This window comes from Penicillium angulare (assembly GCF_028827245.1).
Source record: "Penicillium angulare strain IBT 27051 chromosome Unknown utg000001l_segment0_segment0, whole genome shotgun sequence".
NCBI lineage: Eukaryota > Fungi > Ascomycota > Eurotiomycetes > Eurotiales > Aspergillaceae > Penicillium > Penicillium angulare.
Window position 1 is genome coordinate 711763 of NW_026623160.1, and position 18920 is coordinate 730682.

The 18920-nt window shown below is 47.3% G+C and overlaps 7 protein-coding genes across 7 annotated transcripts; 1 reads left to right on the plus strand and 6 right to left on the minus strand.

Annotated features, from left to right (window-relative positions):
- Window positions 1-224: 224 nt before the first annotated feature.
- pex13 (peroxin PEX13) lies at window positions 225-1847 on the minus strand (the record flags this gene model as incomplete). Its single annotated transcript, XM_056916476.1, has 3 exons — window positions 225-1021; window positions 1086-1739; window positions 1796-1847. 3 exons carry the CDS (start codon window positions 1845-1847, stop codon window positions 225-227), a joined length of 1503 nt encoding a protein of 500 aa, XP_056784356.1.
- A 756-nt stretch (window positions 1848-2603) lies between these two features.
- N7478_000261 (ER oxidoreductin) lies at window positions 2604-4635 on the minus strand (the record flags this gene model as incomplete). The annotated part of the gene is made up of 3 exons (XM_056916477.1): window positions 2604-2742; window positions 2831-4437; window positions 4522-4635. The coding sequence occupies 3 exons, from the start codon at window positions 4633-4635 to the stop codon at window positions 2604-2606; spliced, it is 1860 nt and encodes a 619-aa protein (XP_056784357.1).
- An 858-nt stretch (window positions 4636-5493) lies between these two features.
- Window positions 5494-7247, minus strand: N7478_000262 (aldehyde dehydrogenase family protein; the record flags this gene model as incomplete). Its single annotated transcript, XM_056916478.1, has 7 exons — window positions 5494-6101; window positions 6160-6233; window positions 6288-6503; window positions 6564-6741; window positions 6792-6846; window positions 6908-7165; window positions 7215-7247. 7 exons carry the CDS (start codon window positions 7245-7247, stop codon window positions 5494-5496), a joined length of 1422 nt encoding a protein of 473 aa, XP_056784358.1.
- Window positions 7248-8160: 913 nt separating this feature from the next.
- On the plus strand, window positions 8161-9855 carry N7478_000263 (flavin-containing monooxygenase; the record flags this gene model as incomplete). Its single annotated transcript, XM_056916479.1, has 1 exon — window positions 8161-9855. The coding sequence occupies one exon, from the start codon at window positions 8161-8163 to the stop codon at window positions 9853-9855; it is 1695 nt and encodes a 564-aa protein (XP_056784359.1).
- A 271-nt stretch (window positions 9856-10126) lies between these two features.
- On the minus strand, window positions 10127-11792 carry N7478_000264 (phosphatidate phosphatase App1 family protein; the record flags this gene model as incomplete). Its single annotated transcript, XM_056916480.1, has 2 exons — window positions 10127-10732; window positions 10788-11792. The coding sequence occupies 2 exons, from the start codon at window positions 11790-11792 to the stop codon at window positions 10127-10129; spliced, it is 1611 nt and encodes a 536-aa protein (XP_056784360.1).
- Window positions 11793-13357: 1565 nt separating this feature from the next.
- On the minus strand, window positions 13358-14975 carry N7478_000265 (glycoside hydrolase family 76 protein; the record flags this gene model as incomplete). The annotated part of the gene is made up of 4 exons (XM_056916481.1): window positions 13358-13936; window positions 14032-14496; window positions 14560-14807; window positions 14876-14975. The coding sequence occupies 4 exons, from the start codon at window positions 14973-14975 to the stop codon at window positions 13358-13360; spliced, it is 1392 nt and encodes a 463-aa protein (XP_056784361.1).
- A 1859-nt stretch (window positions 14976-16834) lies between these two features.
- On the minus strand, window positions 16835-18430 carry N7478_000266 (uncharacterized protein; the record flags this gene model as incomplete). Its single annotated transcript, XM_056916482.1, has 1 exon — window positions 16835-18430. One exon carries the CDS (start codon window positions 18428-18430, stop codon window positions 16835-16837), a length of 1596 nt encoding a protein of 531 aa, XP_056784362.1.
- Between the last annotated feature and the right edge of the window lie 490 nt (window positions 18431-18920).

The window sequence follows — 18920 nt, forward strand, 5'->3', positions numbered from 1 at the left end:
GACTATTGACTTGAAACGAACAAGGCATGCCAGGGTATATATCGCTCGCTCGTGAAAGGTAGAGGTGGGGGCGGAGATGTAGTAGGGGGTATGTGTTTGAGATGGGGCGGATGGTTGCTTTTGGCTAGTCCGCAAGAAAAGGACAAGAAAAAGAATAGCCGCTTGTCGTCACGAGTTATAAAGAAATTTCTAGCGTGCCCGTCCTAGGGCGAAATCTATGTTTCTCAAGAATAGAATGTGCTCTTCTGGAAGCTCTCTGGGGAGATATCGCCCATCTTGCTCTTAAGCTCGGGTGGCTGGTTGTTGGCCGGCTTAGAGATTGCTGAAAGGCTCTTTGTACGGTCGGTTGCAGAAGCACCATCCATGGTGCCAGTGCGAGAGGCCGGTTCGCTACCAGAGGTGATAGCTTGCTGAGCAGGTCGGCGCTGGATGGTTTCCAGGTAAGGACCGGGGAGGTAGCCGACACGGCCGTCACGGGCACGGCAGCGCCACCATTCCGAGGCGTTGCCCATGGGATCGGACTTGCTGAGAACGGCAACGACGTCACCCTTCTTGACGGCTAGGTCGATGCCGTTGCTTTCCTGTGTCTCTGGCGAGTAGTCATACAGGACACGGCAGAAGTCCAGCTTGGCCGGATCGAGAGATGCAGACTGTGGCTCGCCGTTGGGGCCGACAAGTTGTTGACGACGCTTCGCTTCTGCTTCCTGGGATCGGGCAAGAGCCTTGATGAGCTTGCCCATGAGATATGGAAGACCGAACACGGCGACGAGGAACATAAAGAATGGCTTCTTTGATGGCTTGGGAGGAGCGGGAGAGCCATCGGGAAGAGTGGCGGGCATAGACCGACCACCCATAAAGGCAGCAAAAGCTGAGGGGGTGAGAGAAGTGGCATCCGCTGGGGGAGGACGGCCAGTGAGCTTGGCAATCAATGTGCGGAACCATCGAATTAATGTGAAGATGCCAAGGGCCGAGCCGATGGTGTTTCTTAGGTTGCCGAATTGCTCAGCGACCGAAATCATAGCTGCATAGGTTATTAGAACGCGCTGCTCAATTCTTTGAAGTATAAGAATGAATGAAGAGCTTACCGAAGAATGAACTGTGAGTGGCCATGTATGTGCTTTCCAGCATTTGGGCAAGACCACCAAATGCACCAACGATGCTCTCGATCATTTGGAAAGTGGCTTGGGTGCTTTGACCGAACGAGTTGGTCAAGCTGTTGGGATCATTCGGGTCCTGCCCAGGCATGCCTCCTCCATACATGCCACCCATACCGCCCATGCCGCCGTACATGCCTCCCATCCCGCCCATGCCACCATAGCCGCCGTACATAGAGCCCATTCCGCCCATGCTGCCAAAGCGAGAATATGGAGAAGAGTAAGAACTCATACCACCCATACCACCGTATCCCCCATAGGGACTAGCACCAAAGCGCGAGCCACCGTATTGAGAGTAGGCTGAGGCGTTGTTGTTCACGACGGAGTTGAGTGTGCTGGGGCGAGAGGGCAAGTCGGGGGCCGCAGAGGCAGATGTTGTTGAGGTTGCGGGGTTGCCCGCAGAGGGTGTTGTAGTAGTCATAGCAGTCGATGTAAGAGGACTACCAGCAGTAGGCACGGATGATAACGCGTTTCCTGTACATAGACACGATGAGTATTTTGTTTTGGAGACTTCCTCGAAGTTGAGATGGTAACGATGACCCTTATTCTTGATCGTCGCGATGGGCGTGTGATTCACCGCTTTGACTTGACTTGGGGTCCATGGGGGTTGGGGATAGAACGAAGCGAAGCGAAGAACTTACCACCTGTAGCACCTGCTCTCTCCCACGGTTTTGGTGGCGACGCCGACGCCATGAGTTGATCCGAAATCTATCGCATCGGGTCAGGAAGATGGGGGAGGGAAACTGGGGGTGGAGCGATGACGGGGAAGGAAAGTGGGAAAAGTCAAAGTTGCCGGTCGCATGTGGCCGGGAGTGGAGAAGCCGAGGATGTCGGCGTTGACCGAGTTAACGCTGACCACGATGTTATTATAGAGATCAGGGATTCTGAGATTCTGAGATTCTAAGATGGAGAATGTGAAGACAGATAATTTTTACTTTGTCTTCAGTTTGATTTACCTGCCAATTAAGTCATCCTTATTACTGTAAATGAAAAGACCGGTGAAATCTCAGTGGTGGCGAATACGAGCGGTCTTGACTGTACTGTTATCTACTGTGTACAAGGGACCTCGGGGCGTCTCCCGAGGGAAACTCTGCCACTAAGGATACTTAGATAGGAGAGTATGTGCTTATTAATTACTTGAATACCAGTGTAAAGAGTAAAGAAATTGTAGCTGAACTCATTTGATTGTCTTATGTATGCACCTTGTATGCAGTACACCCGAGCTACATGCGAGAAAGTCAAGGATGCCATCCCAATCAAGAAACTGTAGCCGAACCATGTATATATAACGTTTACAAATAATCAAATACCCAACCAGTAAATGTTAAACAGTAAGCAGTGAAATATCACTGATGCAAGTTCCCTTTCATAAGTCCGAAAATCGAATCAATCCCTCTCAACGCCAAAACACAATAGTCGCTTATGTACAGATGCGAATGCTACACGAAATCATAGTTCTTGATTATGGACAGACTGCGCGATGCGATCATCGGCACCAGGAGGTTTTAATCCCCACTGGCGAGGAGGTACAGGCAGACCTAGCCAAAAATGCCAAAGGCGCGTAGCCTCAAACTTGCAAATCGAGTAACTAAAAGGTATAGAGTCAGTGGATGTTGCTTGAGTGTGGATTGGAAAAGATATTGACAGGGAAAAGGGCGGGGGATAGAAAGACGTACAGCGTTTTAGGAGCGCCAATCCAACTCTTGAGGATAAACAGGGCTGTGTCGCGAATAACCATCCATTCTGTTGCTATTTCATCCATTGTGGTCGCATCTTCTGACCGGGCAGGGTATTCCCATGGCTTGCGGCCCTCAAATTCTTGGCTGCCCTGGTACCATTCATCACCTGGAGCGGATCCGTCTTCATAGTATAAGTTACCAGCACCGTCATGGAAAAGCCGCCTGGGATTCTGTTTATCCGCTTCGACCTCTGCATGCTTAGCGACATAGGGGGCGTAGTTGTGAAGGGGGTACGCGTGCTCTTGGCCAGCTTCATAGGCTTCGTGGAAACTGCGCGCGGCGGCCAGACTGTGAGAGATGCGACCGAGTGTGTTGATCAAGGCGACGAGCTCTGTCCGGCGTAAAGGTGGGTTCTCGCCATTCTTGGTCTCGTCGTACTCGAAGAGAACCTTCAATGCTGTTCCATAACCATTGACCTGCAGTTTTCCCCACAGGCGGCACTTGTCACAACCCACGCAATCCATTAGTCGGCTAACGTTGCGGAATCGGTTACGGAAGTCTTCCTTTAAGCCATGGGCGCTGGCATCTTGGAACATGGCTTCTTCGTCGAAGATACGAGGAGGGCGTGCCAGAACATCGGCGAGCTGGTTGATTCGCTGCTTAGTGTCGAAGTCTTGGACAGGATCGCTGGTACAGAAGGTGTAGCTCTGCAAGTGCTTGCGGAGTTTTGCCACTGCACGCGATACCAGCGCATAGTTGAAGTACATGTTTGAAACACGCTCGGGGTGGTCATGCAAGCGCTCCTTGTAGCACTGCATGTTCGGTTGCCATTTTCCAGTTGTCTGGTTCAAGTAATCCCAGCAAAGATGGGTGGAGATAGAGGCATGCATGCCACTGATGAGACGATGGAAGACCCGCTTCTCCAAACACTCGTTATCCAACGGCAGGCCGTCCAGACGCTGGGACTCTTTCTGTAACACATTTCGGAAGTCAGATACAGCCTGGAGTCCACCTAGTGGCATGTCGAGAGACTGTTCCTGCAACTCCTCTTCCATTGTTTTCATGAAACAATTTTCCCGGTATATAGAGTCCCATACTTGATGTGCGCTTTCTCCGGAGTATCCTGTGAACCGCTCAGGGTTGTCCACCAGACTCACGTAGTCGCCTTTGCCCGCGGAACCCTCGTCCTCGGGAACACAGTAGTCTCGATCGTCGCACTCGTCATCGTATTCAAGTACACAACTCTCGCCAACGCCCTCGCCGAGCATACCCTGGAGTGGTCGCTCCTTCGGACGTGTTTCTTGTACTTTTCGTGGCGGATGGTTGGCTTTGGGTCCCTCAAGCTTGCTCAGCTCTTCTGAGCGCCAGATCAGCGGGATATCTTCTTCGGACTCGATAGTATTCACAGAGCATGCAATGTTGCCGCACATGCTATTGGCATCGTTCCAAAACGGACATTCTTTGTTAAACAGGTTCAATCGGTAATATGAGAAGAAATCGGTTTCGGTAGTGATACTTTGGAGAAGGGTGTAGACTTCGTCGTTGAGTTTGTTGATTGTTCCGTACGAGACACAGGCATCTGAGACCATCGCCGAGGGAGCAAACTATAGCACGTACCCAATGTGTTAGCAATGTGGGAACAGACCGTAAGATTGGCCTCCTCCAATTGGAGTCTGAGATTTACTTACAGCGCATTTTGTGGCGTCCAGATCTTGTGAGGCATGACTAGCATCTGTCAGACTCAAAAAGGCGAAGACAGCTGTATAAAACAGCTTCGCCGCGGAGCGCATCTTGTCGACCATCAATGATCACCGTGGTTGAAAATGTATGAAGAAAAGCAGAGCTTGAACAAAGCGGAGAGTTCGGAGACGCAATGTGGCGCAACGGATAAAAACAGCAGAATATCCGGTGGATATGTTGCGGATGTGTCGGGTATATGGAGAGGACAATTTTAAAGAACGCGATTTATAACCCGGCAGGAATGTTCAAGCACGGTCAATAAATAAGCAAGTTCTAGAAAATGAGGACAATCTGGCCCTTTGACGCAGTGGCGGGAATTCTGTATCATCGGTCCGATCGACGCCAAGACGTGGTCTGATTGCTTATTGCTGATTGGCCCAGGTGGAGCCACCCCCATCCCTAGCACTGGAGTATATAAATAGCCTGAATGAGTTAACAGATGGGGTTGAAACTATACAAAGACAATAACCGATGATGTTAGGTGATGTTATCGTGCGACAATAATCAATAGATTCGTGCTAGGGAGGATCTCAGTCCGATCGTGGGTTTATCCCCTTAGATATGTCTGGTTTCACAATCAGCCAGTCCTTGTACGACAGTTTTAATAGGAAAGCGGGACTCTTTGTGCTGGCCAGTACTTGTACTTGCTACTACCTTGCTATGAATGATTAAATCGATACAGGGTCTGAAACCGGACACATAAATTATGATGTCTTCTAGTCGAGCTATATTATAAATAGCGCATAGAAGCTAAAACATGGAGTGTCCGCCATATGGTATGACAGAACCTTCAATGTGGGTTTAGGTCCTATCCGGGTCGTATTGATGAACATTGAATCGCTAATATTAAATTTTATCTTAGAATTGGAAAGTGAAAAGAAGTTTTATAGCCTAGCATATATAGTAACAATATTTAAACCCTAAGGCCTCTTAGAGAAATGAAAAGTTCTTGCATCACAATAACTCAACAGACCCAATGGCCCCCATTCCCCTCCAATTCCACTCTGCTTGATTCCACCAAACAGAGCAGTAGGCAATGGGATAGCACCCCGATTAACCCACACACTACCTGCCTCCAAGCGTGAGGCAATGCGCTCCGCCCGTTCTGGGTCCCGGCACCAAACCGTAGCACCAAGTCCTTGGTCAGTATCATTTGCACGCCGGATCACATCTTCTTCATCGTCCCATTCCAATACGGGAACTATGGGCCCAAAAGGCTCTTCTTGTACCAGACGAGAATTCTCTGGAGGTCGAGACACAATTGCAGGGGATACAAAGTATCCAGGAGAGCTTAGGCTCTTCTCCCGAGGTTCACCCAAAGCAAACTCGTACTTTTGATCTTGGCAATCTTTCAGTAGAGATGCCACCTTTTCATACTGCATTTTGTTTTGAAGGGGACTCAAGTATCCATGGCCCAGTTTCAGTTTCTTGGAGGCAGCTGTGAACTTTGAGAGAAACGTGTCGTAGATAGATTTATGGACGTAAATACGCTTGGTATCTATGCACGACTGGCCACTGTGAGTGAAGACTGTTTTAATAAATCAGTATGTTTTCATTCTAGATCATGGTGTAATTAAAATACCTACCATCTTCTAGTATCTTTGGAATGACTGCATCAAGATCAATGTCCGGACAGACGATCGATGGGTCATTACCACCTCTGCAAACAAGTGTCAGCATATTTCATCTCCTTTATACTAATGGATATACCCACAACTCCAAAGTAACTCGCTTCAAAGTCGAGGCAGCAGCCGCCATGATTTTTTTCCCCGTTGCAGTAGAGCCCGTGAATGATATTTTCGCAATGCCAGGATGTTTTGTCATCCATGGCCCCAGATTATCATCTCCGCCAAGCGCTTGAATAACACCCGGGGGAAAGAATTGTTGCGCCAACTCGGCAAGTTTCAGCTCACTGTAAGGTGTATATGGCCTGGTAATGTTAATTGCGCTGGCCTCTTTTACCATAATGTAATTCAGCGAATTAACTCACGAAGGCTTGATGATAATGGTATTTCCTGTCGAAACCGCACTTGCAATCTTTCCAGCGGCAAGTAAAACTGGGAAGTTCCACGGACATATACCAGCTACAACGCCTAGAGGATAGTATTTTGTTGTGACTTTGACGTCTTCATCGTCATGAGTGACATATTCGGGCAAGTCAATATTTGCTAACTGGGTGTTAGTGAAGAGAATCGATATAGTGCTATGAGATACGTACGGATAGTAGTCAAATATTCCTGACTGACTTCCACTTCATCTGTTGCAAATTCTATCTGAAAAAAAGATGAATGTTAATAAAAAGGCCAATCACATGAACAATCAGATTGAGCATACAGATTGGCCTGCTTCTTTTGAGACAAGATCCGCCCATTCGCTTTTTTGAGCAAGCAATGCATTGGCAAATGCCTGGAAGCGACTGAGACGATCTTCCAAAGTTGTATTTTTCCATGTTTTGAAAGCAATATTGGCTGCTTCAATCGCTTCTTCGAGGTCCTCTTCAGTAGCTACTGGTACTGGCCAGAGTCTCTCTTCTGTAAAAGGGTTGATGCCATAATATTGCTTGCTGGCGCTCTTCAATGCACCATTAATCACCTGGACTAGTCAGTATGCGCAATTGAATAGCCGATGTTATCCCACGTACATTGTGATATGTCTCGAAGTTTAAACTCGCCATTTTGTTGTGTTATTATGTTATGGTTGAAAGATTTGAAGATTTTCTTGGATTCGAGATCTTTCATACAATCTAAAGGTCACATTTTATACATGAAATTTGTCTATGATATTCTCGAGATGATTTATAATCTCAAATTTAATATAATGGTGAGGTTGCAATGGATCTTAGTAGATTGCGGCATAAAGCTTGAATACGAATGGTTAGTAAGATTTGTGAGTCACGAAGAGTCACCCAAAAGAAAAGGCCAAAAGTCGCATAGTAGATTCTTCTTTTTTTAATTTACAAGGTCTCAGCTTCGCTTCCATTTCTGTTCTAGCTCCCACCCCTTTTTATTGTTCACCAAGTGGCTTTGGTCGTGCAATTGTAGTTTTACCTAGTTTCTTTGTAACGACTTCAAGTTCTTGGTGGGGCCACTATGAGACAAAATCCTTACGCCTCACGTCGAGCAATTATGCTATAGTAAGAAAACATGAATTATCATCTCTGCCGACTTTCTGCATAAAGCTGGACTCTGCTTGTTGATACTGATACTCTATAACTATTTTTTATAAGGATAAGCCAATATGCCAACTTGTTCGCAAATATAGGCATTATATCTAGGTTAACGATCAATCAGCCCCAAAACTTTTGACAGAATCATTGTTCTGCCATGTTTGCATCTACTTCCTTCTTCTGTCTATCCCTCGCCTCCTCCCCGGCCACCTGTATCCAAAATCCACAGCCTGAGTGGAGCTGTTACAGATTCTCATATATCAAACATCCCTCTTCTTTCGAGTCATGCAATCCGGCCTTTAAGACGTGATTGGTCCACAAACACGACCGTCCTCGACGAGCTTGGGGGCCGAACCGAGGCAATATTGATATACCCCACACCTAGGAAAGATCTCCAAGGTTCCAACATACACCTACAATCATGTCCAACATGAACCGCAGAGAACTTTCGACAGTTTCCATAGCAAATCAAAGATTAGCGAAACTGTCCTTTAGTATGACCGGTCCCCAAAATGACAAACTTGATTTGGACGCTGCTATCGTCGGAGCTGGCTTCTCGGGTATTCAAATGCTCCACCACTTACGTGACCAGTTAAACTTGAACGTCAAGATAATTGATTCTGGCTCCAGCGTAGGAGGAACTTGGCATTGGAACAACTATCCCGGCGCGCGAGTAGACTCCCCTGTACCAACTTATGGATTCGATATAGAGGAGGTTTGGAAAACCTGGGACTGGTCGGAAAAATACCCCGCACAACAAGAGCTCGGGGCCTATTTCGCGCACGCCGATCGAGTCCTATCGATCTCAAAGGATTGCATTTTTAATACAGAGGTGACTGGAGCAAGCTTCGATGGCGAAAGATGGAATATCATAACCAATACTGGAAAAGCAATCAGAGCCAAATACCTCATTCCCGCGGTCGGGTTTGCTGGGGAATACACTCCGCAGTGGAAAGGTATCGACACTTTCAAGGGCGATATTTACCGTCCATGGTTTTGGCCGCGTGAAAAGGTCGATGTCAAAGGGAAACGCGTCGCAGTCATTGGAACCGGACCAACAGGCGTTCAAATTATCCAAGAATGGGCAAAGGATGCAGCTGAGACGTTCGTCTTCCAGCGAACTCCAAATATAGCATTTCCTATGCGCCAAAAGAAATTGGATAAGAAGGCACAGGACGAATTGAAAGCCGAGACAGCCAACCTCTTTGCTATATGCAGGACTAGTGCGACTGGATTCCCCTGGCAGAGCCCTACTAAACCATTTGCGGATTATTCTCCCGAGGAGGTCGAGGCAATCCTCAGTAGTGTGTATGACGAAGGAGGTTTAAAGTATTGGACTGGCGGATGGTCTGGTTTACTGGTGGAGCCGACAGGAAATCGTGCGGCCTATGACTTCTGGGCTATGAAGACTCGTTCGCGTATTCAAGACCCCGTCAAGCGTGACCTGCTAGCACCTCTAGAGCCGCTTCACCCACTCGGAGTCAAGCGTCCATCGCTTGAGCAAGACTACTACGAACAAATGGATAAGTCCAACGTCCACCTTATCAATACCAGAGCGCATCCCGTTGTCGAATTGACACCTACAGGTATCATGACCGATGATAATGTCTTGCATGAAGTGGATGTCATTGCAGTAGCTACCGGGTATAATGCTACAACCGGAAGTTTGGCACGAATGGGCATTAAAGACGTGAATGGCGTGGATATCGGGGAGCGATGGAAGGATGGCGTGACGACTTTTCTAGGAATGATGGTCCCTGGATTTCCAAACATGTTTCTCCCATTTGGCGCTCATGCGCCAACTGCGTTTAGCAATGGCCCAACCTGCATACGTATGCAGGCGGAATTCATTAGGAATTTGGTGAAGAAGACAGAAACTGAAGGCCATCAGTCTGTTGATGCTAGTCCTCAGGCTGCTCAGGCTTGGACCGCTCAGATACATGCGATTGCAGATAGAACTCTTGTTACGCAGGCTGACTCATGGTATATGGGTGCAAATATTCCTGGGAAGCATAGAGAATTTCTCTATTTCATTGCTGGATTGCGGGCTTATCGCCATTTTTGTGGAGAAGCCATGGGCGCGAAGTTCGATGACTCCTTCGTATTTCAGTCTTAGTCGGGTTGTAATCTTATTTTTATCATGTTTTTCTTTTCTCTTCTTTTCGCTTACGATCTAGACTGTTAAGATTCAAAATGGAAAAGGATAATTAAGCCAACATTTATTCATCAACAATGGGTATTTAAAACATTATTGTAGCTATGAAACATAATCATTAAGTCCGAGCTTGATCGGTCCATCCCCAATTTCCAAAGAGAAAAGGAAAAGATTCACAATTTTCTAGGACGCACATCATTCACTTTTCATGACTGGTACAGTACATGACAGTCTACAACATCATGAACACACCCGCAAGAAGTGTGGCAACCAAAGGAAGAAGAGTATACAGCCAACTTCCTTCCTTCAACAAAGCCCCAGTAGCAGCTCCTTTCGCAGATGCAGTGTGTGTTGCAGATCCATTCACTGATGTCGGGCTAGCTCCAGGTAGACCTTGGTATCCAAATGTCAAATTCTGGGGAATGGACTGGTTATAGCATTGTCCATTGGCAATATCCAGATTTGTCAGGTCATCCGCATTCACGAAGAACATGTATGAAGACTGGTTCAAGTTTTTGAATCCAGATGTATCGTACGGGAACTTGTCACCAGAATCAGTTGCAGAGGTATTGCGAAGGAAGATACATTGCACTTGGCCAGGGAAATCGGTAGCCATTTCGGGGTAGTCCTTCATGACATCGCTGTTGCTGGTATCTGCGATAAGGATAAATTTGCGTTCGGGGAATGTTTCGAAGACCTTCTGGAGGAGGAACTTGCGGATCGATAGAGTGGCGGAGACGTCGCTGAAGTTGAGAGGGCGGGTGTCGAAGGAGCCGCCGGGGTAGTTGGTGTAGATGAATTGCATGTAGTTTCGGGTGATTTGCTCTGGGGTAGTGGTCTGGGATAGTTATTAGTATGATGAGAGAACAGAGTGAGATGAAAGTATGTCTTACAAGGTAATGGAAGTGCATGTTGGGAAGACTTGTGGACCAGTTGCGATAAATATCGGGCATGTTCTCCCAAGCGGTAAAGGGGCGGGCGAAAGAATTGAGAAGACCTTGCTCTGGCTCGTAGATCTTGGTGACCCGCAAAATATCATCGATATCGGAAATGATGGTCAAACCTGTTGGGGGTACAAGATAGGCTGTTCCGTTACCGATCGATGCACCCTCGACGTATGTGTTGAGTCTCTGGATTTTCGAGGTCTCATTTCCTGCGTCCAACCCGTTGCTATCGATTGGAACAAAGGTATCGAAATCACCCTCGACGGTTGTGTTGTAAGGCAAAGTAATATCCTGTGTACCACCTGTGGTATTCGATGAGCCACCACCGCCTGGCTGTCCACTAGAACCTTGACTTTCTGCAGGCTCAAGGTGGATTGTGTTGACAGCAACGTTCGGCTGCTGAACGACGAAAATCTCGGCAGTCAGGTTTCGGGCCTGTTCTTGCTGGGACTCGGGGAGATCGGAAATACTAGTGTTGACAAGGAAAACATCGGCCAGCTTATTCAAGTCATGAACAGATGTGTTAGGCTGCTTGTAAACATTTCCGTGGAAGCGAACACTCCAGCCGGAGTTGGTCCAATTGGCATATGGGTCGATATTCAGCACATTGGTTGGCAATGCTTTTAACTCCGCGCTATTCAATCCTAGAGAGCTCACAACTGAATCTCCAGTTGGGAAACCTTGGAAGAAATTGGGAACTCCGGATGCGACCCATGTTGGGATATCAGATCCGAGCCCAGAAACAACGCTGTCAACTCCTGACTCAACGTCACTGATAATGTCTCTTTGAATGACTTGGGAGGGATTGTTTTGAACGGGGGTAGCTGTGATTATTGGTTCGTTCGGGGCGACATCATTGGCGTTGGCAAAGGCAGTTGGAGCTGGGGAAGCAAAGGCAGCCGACAGAAGTAAGGCCTGTAAAGTGACAGGTCCAGCAACAATATTTGACTTCATTCTTGCAATCGATGCGTGATAGCTGGGATCACTGCTATCAGATATTGCTTTGGAATGTGGAGGAATGAAGAGTGAGATTGAAATTTTTTTTTTATGGAAATCGAAGAGAGGAACAAGGTGCGATCGGCACACAGCACGTCTTTAATATCAACAGAGCAATATATTGGGTACAAAATAGACGGCCAGCCAGCTAGGTCATTTGCGCGACCCACAAATAACCAGTGACATAGGTACCGTAATATACCTGGGGATGGTTAAATACTGTGGATACAAGCTTTTGAAAATATTTAGTGATTGGCGGTCTACTAATAGCAACCAGGAACAGGAATATTTAAATACAAATCTACAGTATACTTGTGGTTTTTTTGGCGCAGACCCTGAGAAAGGTGGGGTATTAACAAGGGGATGCCAAGCCAGGTAGAACAGGGTATTGGCGGCTTATTAGCAGGTGGAAACATGGAACCCGCAACAATCGACGTCAGTGGCAGAAGTTGTGGGACTCCGTAACATAAAACAACTCAACACCAGATAATACTTGCTTCCAGGTTTTGGGAGATTGGCCTACATCATCCAACGCTTCAATTCACTTTAGCTGTTTTATACGTCATACCCTATCTATTTTCCACCCAAGTTCCCCATGCTCAGATATGAAACATCTAGGAAAGCCGGGTTATTACCATCGCAACGTACCATGGAAAAAACTTATCTCTCAATGGCCTAGTGTTATGGCGTGAGATATTAGTTAGGTTGCGGCTAGCAGTACTGAAATATCATTCAATGGGTTGAGCTTTCTGTTTATTTGAAGAACTAAATCCTGGGCATTTCCAAGCTTTTCCCAGTCACCAACAGTGGGAAGCTCTGGTAAGTGGTATTGAGACGATTAAATGACTTCTGATTTCTCATGACATTGGTCGGAATTATTGTCTATGGAGAGTCGGCAGGGACTAAGCAGACGAAACACACGTACAAAAGTGTAGTCTGTTCCGGCAGAGTCTTTATTATACTTCGAACGGTTTTCAACGACCCCATAAGCTTAATTGGCCATGCCAAGATATTATTATACTCCGCAGCTTGGTTCCAAGAATCTTCCAAGACTTGTAAATGGCCTTGTTCTACCCCCCAAAAGAACTTTAATCAAACTCGTATCTGGGATTTTGCATAGCTCGTGAAAAGCGGCAGTATCCAATTCCTCTTGTACAACCCAGTCGAACTGGTATAGTTTGTAGCTCCGCGAGAGATATATTCTATTCTAATCTTGTTTTCAAGTATAATGCTAAAATGTCACGCTGTGAATGATTCAATTAAAAGATAAAAATGTGCAGTGGCTAAAATTATGATACATGATGTGCCCGCACTCTGGGTTGATAGTGTACATGACGGCAAAAATGATTGAGTTGATCCAGGAGCGATTTATACCGCACGTCAATCTTCCAAGGACTGGGCTCTCCGAGTGGTTAGGACCCATAGACTTGGAAGGGAAAATCATGAGACACGCATGACATAGCCCGGCTACTCAGCACGCTCGTTAAATCAAAGAAGTTAAAAAGTAATCCTTTATCCAGAGCTCAAGGGCCCATGAGCATGAATACTGCCATTCCGACCATACCACCGACGAACACGGCGGTCATGATGCCAGCACCTGCTCGGTCTGCCGTTGTGATAGGTGCGAATTTGGGAAGACCGTTATCATAAGTTGTTCCGGCGTTGGGGTTACTGGTGCTGTTTCCTCCTGTCAAGGTAGACAATGGCGCACTGGTGTTCCTATCAACGAAAGGAAGCAAAGCCACACTGAAAGCATTCGTAGCAGTGATCTGTTCCTCCATTCCAATCTTGCCATCATATCCACTATACCACCTGTCACCGCATGTCTTATTGCCTTGACCCGAGCAGGATATGGCAGCGCCTGTGGCTGAGTCTTGGATTCCCTTTAGAATCTTGTCGTATGTGGCTGGTACCACGAGTGCGACGTTTGCCATCCACATCAAGGTGAGACCTTTGAAAAGCTTCTGGTTTCGGTCACAGTTGTTGCCAACTGCCTCACATGTCTTCTCAGAGATGGTACCGCCATACTTTGGCAAGAAGAATACGTCAAATGTACTTCCGATCAAGCCGTTTAGTCTGTCGAGCCAGACCTGCTTTTTGGTCTATTCAATTTTCAAAGGTTAGTCTGAAGAATATCGAAAATGGAAGATACGGCATGGCCGCGTAACAGCAATGGGCACGATGGAGTAGAACTCACGTAAGCATACATGTATGCACAGCCATTCAGGTAAACACCATAGTTGTAAGACCAATTTGTCGGATCAACTGTTTTGCAGCTGTCACCGGTACTGACACTATCACCCACTGCCCAGGTCTTGGTGTTGACCAAACCCACCGACGTGGACCAGTTCCACGTCTTCTCAGCCCAATCAGCATACTCGTCTTTCTGTAGATATTGTGCAAGTCTAGCAGCCAACTGGAAAAATCCACCGTTTGACACAGAGTTCTTCATGTGGTATCCTGTGCCCTGAACGGGTAGCTTCTGCCACCGAAATCCACCGCCACATGTTGTATCATCCCATCCTTCGTTGTTGTCTTTCTGGTTGTTGTAGACACCCTGCACGAGAGAGATCCAGCTGTATTTGATTCCTATCGGGTCTGATAAATTGTATTCGGCTGCAGCCATGGCCGCGTTGCCCCATTGCATTTGATCATCGTTTCCCTGCCATCAAAAATCTGTTAGTCCTATGCGCTCAGCATGATTCCCGTGGAATGTAATACTCACGGCATATGTGGTGTAGTTTTCGTTCAAGTAGTCACCAGCATCACCTGCCTGGTGCGATAACGCCATGTTCAGCGCATAGTTGTATTTATCATCCCCTGTGAAGTGCCAATAGTTGAGAAACGCATTGCAAAGTGCAGCACCTTCCCACCAACTGAAATCGAATGCTCCTGGTGTTGCTCCAGAGTTGTTGCCGTTATAGTAACCGAACGCGCCTTCTACGCTGACCTTCGCGGCAGCTACGAGAGTTTCTATCCATTGCAACATATTAATACAGTGAAAAGACCAGAATAACAGCAAGATTGCTTGTGGATCTTACCTTTGTCCGTGAGATCTATCGTAAGAGCTTGAACATAATCGCTAAAGAGCAGACCTGGCAAGATAGCCGTCGCTATCTGCGTAAATTGGGTTATGCGCATGGCTGAGAAGGACCACGCGCGAGTGGAATGTGAGATGTGGAATGTGACCGCTGGGGGAATTCGGGCGATGTGCGAAGAAATCAGACTCCTTGCCTGATTATCTGTAGGCTTGGCACTCCGATGAGAATATCAATCATTAGAATGCCGATATAAGGTGCGGAGCCGCGCGCGATTTGTGTTTTAGAGGTGAAAGTAGTGTAGAGGGGGCAAAGGAGGAAGAAAACCCATGCCCACAGAAGGCGGCCCCATGTCCTTACAGCCGCCCAGTTACAGCATGGCTTCACGCGAGAGTTCTTGGCTTGTCCATAGAAATTAAGATGGACCCTGCAAAAGTGGAGCACGGGGGGCCAATCTGGAACATGAAGTGGTATCCGCCTTAGGCACACACACGGCTGGCTTTCATGAATTTGCGCTGGATCATCTGTTGGATCGTTTTATTTTAAGAAACAGGCGATGCCGATCATTTTACACATCATGGTTCAGTGAAGTTCAATTCGATCACTCAAAAGAAAGTATTTAGTCTAGTTGGGGAACCCGTTTGATGGCCTTCTGGACTCCACGCCTACGGTCGCTGAAAATCGCTGAAAACGCTCATAGTCCGGGGGGCGCCAAGAGTCGTGTCTTTTTTTGTCTCACATCCCAGTTTCTCCCATACAGCAGGCCTCGGGAGCCCGGCCTAGATGATCTGACAGTCCTGACTGACTTCAACCAAGGGTGGACCAGAAGCACGATATTGCCCATCCTACAAGACCCCAAAGGCTTTGCACTGCCTCCTTAGCGTCCCGCACCTGTTTCGCAGATCCAAATGTCAACAAAATGAGGGGGAAGTGTTGGGTTTCTAGTTCAAATTGACAGTCCAAATATCTGCGTTGAATGTTCACGACTCCCTCACGATACGACCAGACTCTTTGACCGCGTCCTTCGCTTCGATACTAACACAGTCTCCGGATGCACCGGTGACGTCGAAGCGGACCAGGAACAGTACCATGGGCCCAAGCCAGTCTTGGCGTCTTGGCAAAGCAATCAGCATCAATGATTGACATGAACAGGAGAGAAATGCCCACATATCCCCATCGCTTCTGGCCTCTAAGAACGCCTCATCGCCCGTTATGGGTAGTCTGATGTAATCTCAATCTCTTGAGTGGCATCCTGAATCCCCGCTTTGGCCATTGGACTATTTTGTTGCCTGCATCAGGAGCAGATCTTTTAACTCGGGGCTTTTGGGCTATTGATGAGCATGGCATAGGCCCTAGTAATTTAAATTCCCGTAATGAGGCTGTTGCTTAGATATTAATGTGCATGAAGTGAGGATCATCTCTGTGAGGCCTTCACCAATTGCAGCTAGTGGCGGATGGACCCTCAGCGGCCGCATTAGGGGTAGCCCCTTGTTCCCCGTGCTCTGATGTACTTAGACCCTGTGAACCCTGTGAACCCTTGAACCCTGGATTCCCACGCACGTGATAGATGTGGCTGACACATCATGTCAAATGTGATGCCTTATCATTCAGGTGTCAATACTCAGTCCTTCCAAAGTTGGTATAAAATTTATTTGTCTCGCTGATGAGAACGAACTTTATTATGTGCCGACGCTCTATTGTCTTCGACAATCACTTAGGCACGATGCTGACTCATCGTACAACAAAATATTCGAATAAATCTAAATTCCATTGCAAACATAAGACCTATATAACTAGAGCTTCTGTTTTACTCAAAGAAAAGGAACATCAAGCTTTTATCTGCAGTGGCACTCAAAAAACAGTTTGCTATCGGATTGATTATGCATAGTCAGACTGAGCTTACGACAGTATGATGGCTTCACGCCATTGGGCCTCAAGTGCTGATGGCAGTGCACATGTGGCTTACGTCGGTGAATCACGCTTATCACGTACAACATGAAAGCAGGAAATCCCATCATTAGCCAACTGCGCAACGAGCCCATACTCCCAGTCAAGATAGGCCTGCATGTCCTTTTGAGCATTATTCGTCCCCTCATACGGCCTTTTGTACACATCAATCGGCTCGGAAAGCCAATGGAGCTCAGTCTCCAGTGGATTTCCAGCTTCCTTCCAAGCTGCAGTTCCTCCCTTCAGATAAAATACCTGTCGCGTGACTGATTCTCGAGCATATTCCAGATTCACAGCGGCAACATCACCATCAGGAGACGTCAACACGATGGGCCCGTCACCGTCGAGCGCACTCAAGTCCCGAGCAAGTTCAGGCCCAGACGCGAACAATGCACCAGGAAGATGGCCTTTGCTGTAGGTTGGGCTACGGGCAAGATCCACAACAGTCGCCGATGAAAGATCTCGAAGCTGGTTAGTAGTGATAGCCCCGCTCTGCGCGCTCTGTAATATCGTCTTTGTCACGCGTCCTGGAAGGGCCAAATCATGTGAGATTGTAGCTCGTTCGTGCAATACATAGACTTCCCATCCCAGTTGCAAAAGCCAGGTCGCTGTCATCCGAGCCCTGACGCCATCTGTGTCGTACAGAACTATTTGAGCGCCTCGAACACCAACCCACTCTTCCGTGGCCTGTACCAATTGACCACCAGGGGCATTGGTGAATCCAGCCGGATGGTCGAGAGCATACTCCTCCGGGTCTCTCACATCTAGCAGATATATGGTCCGACTCTCATGTCCGGATACGAGCTCGACAATCTGATCGCCGTTAATCAAAGGGACGCCAACGTATTCAGCCCAGGACTCGGCAGATTTGCGTGCTCGCTCTAATGTCTCAGGCGAAGGCCGTGGCGCACGCTCCGACTTCTTCGTATCTACCTGCAAACCTTCCAGTGTCCATCCAATAGTCCCATTCCGAAGCGCATGCACTTTATTTGGAATCCGAGAGTTGACCAGTGACTGTGTCCCGATAATGCTTCGAGTCCGACCGGCACAGTTGACGATAACTGTCGTCTCAGGGGAAGGCGCAGCCTCTAACACGCGATACACCAACTCTCCACCTGGACAGCTGCGACCTCGAGGGATGCTCATTGTATTGAATTCTTCAAATCGGCGTGCATCCAGAACAACGACATCATCATTACTATCCAGCACATTTTTGACTTCCCGTGCAGACAAAGAGGGAGTGTGATTGATTGACTCGACTAGCTCACCGAATGCTTTGGAAGGTACGCCGACATCTCGGTAGACCTCGCCTACCAGAGCATAGCTGGAAATTCCACCTTCTAGGATGGAAACGTCGGTATATCCTAGCTTTGACACCCGTTCAGCTGCGCGTTGAACATAGTTTTCGCCGCCATCATAGACGACAATTGGTGCTGATATTCGGGGAACAAGTGCGGGCAGCTTTGTCTCGATTTCCGAGACTGGGACACTTATTGCAAATAGAGGATGTGATTCGGCATATGGTCCTTCTTCACGTACGTCGAGAAGGACTATCTCCTTGCGGAGAACCCAATGGCGGCGTAGCTCTTGTGCAGTGATTGATTTGACCATCTCGTAGTAGACAGCGACCTTTTGGGCTCGATGAAGTTCTCTTAATTATTTGAGCAAGTAAAGATACTCTCGGGGGGATTTATATGCGTTCGGATATTTTATCATTGTACAGTAGTTTTTGAAATCAGATTTACCTCAGACTTTCATTCCCGAACACAAGCTCAAAACACGCTAGTCTAATTAGAGTTACTTCTTAGTATCTCCTGGTAACGATAAATTCGTCATTGTCACAATACGGTAATTTTCTTGAAATTGAATATTGAAGCAACGTTTAAATCCCGACGACATCGAGATATATGGGAAACTTAACTTTTTCTGTGAAAAAAAAAAGAAAACGCCCAGAGGGGGAATTAAACCCCCGTCTCCTACAATTCCACCCGGAGCTGCCTTGGACTTTCTACCAATATGCCAGAAATACCAAGGGCACCAAGGTCACATGGACCATCTAGGCTTTATTTTCGGATAAACTCAATTTTTCCCCTTATTTGTT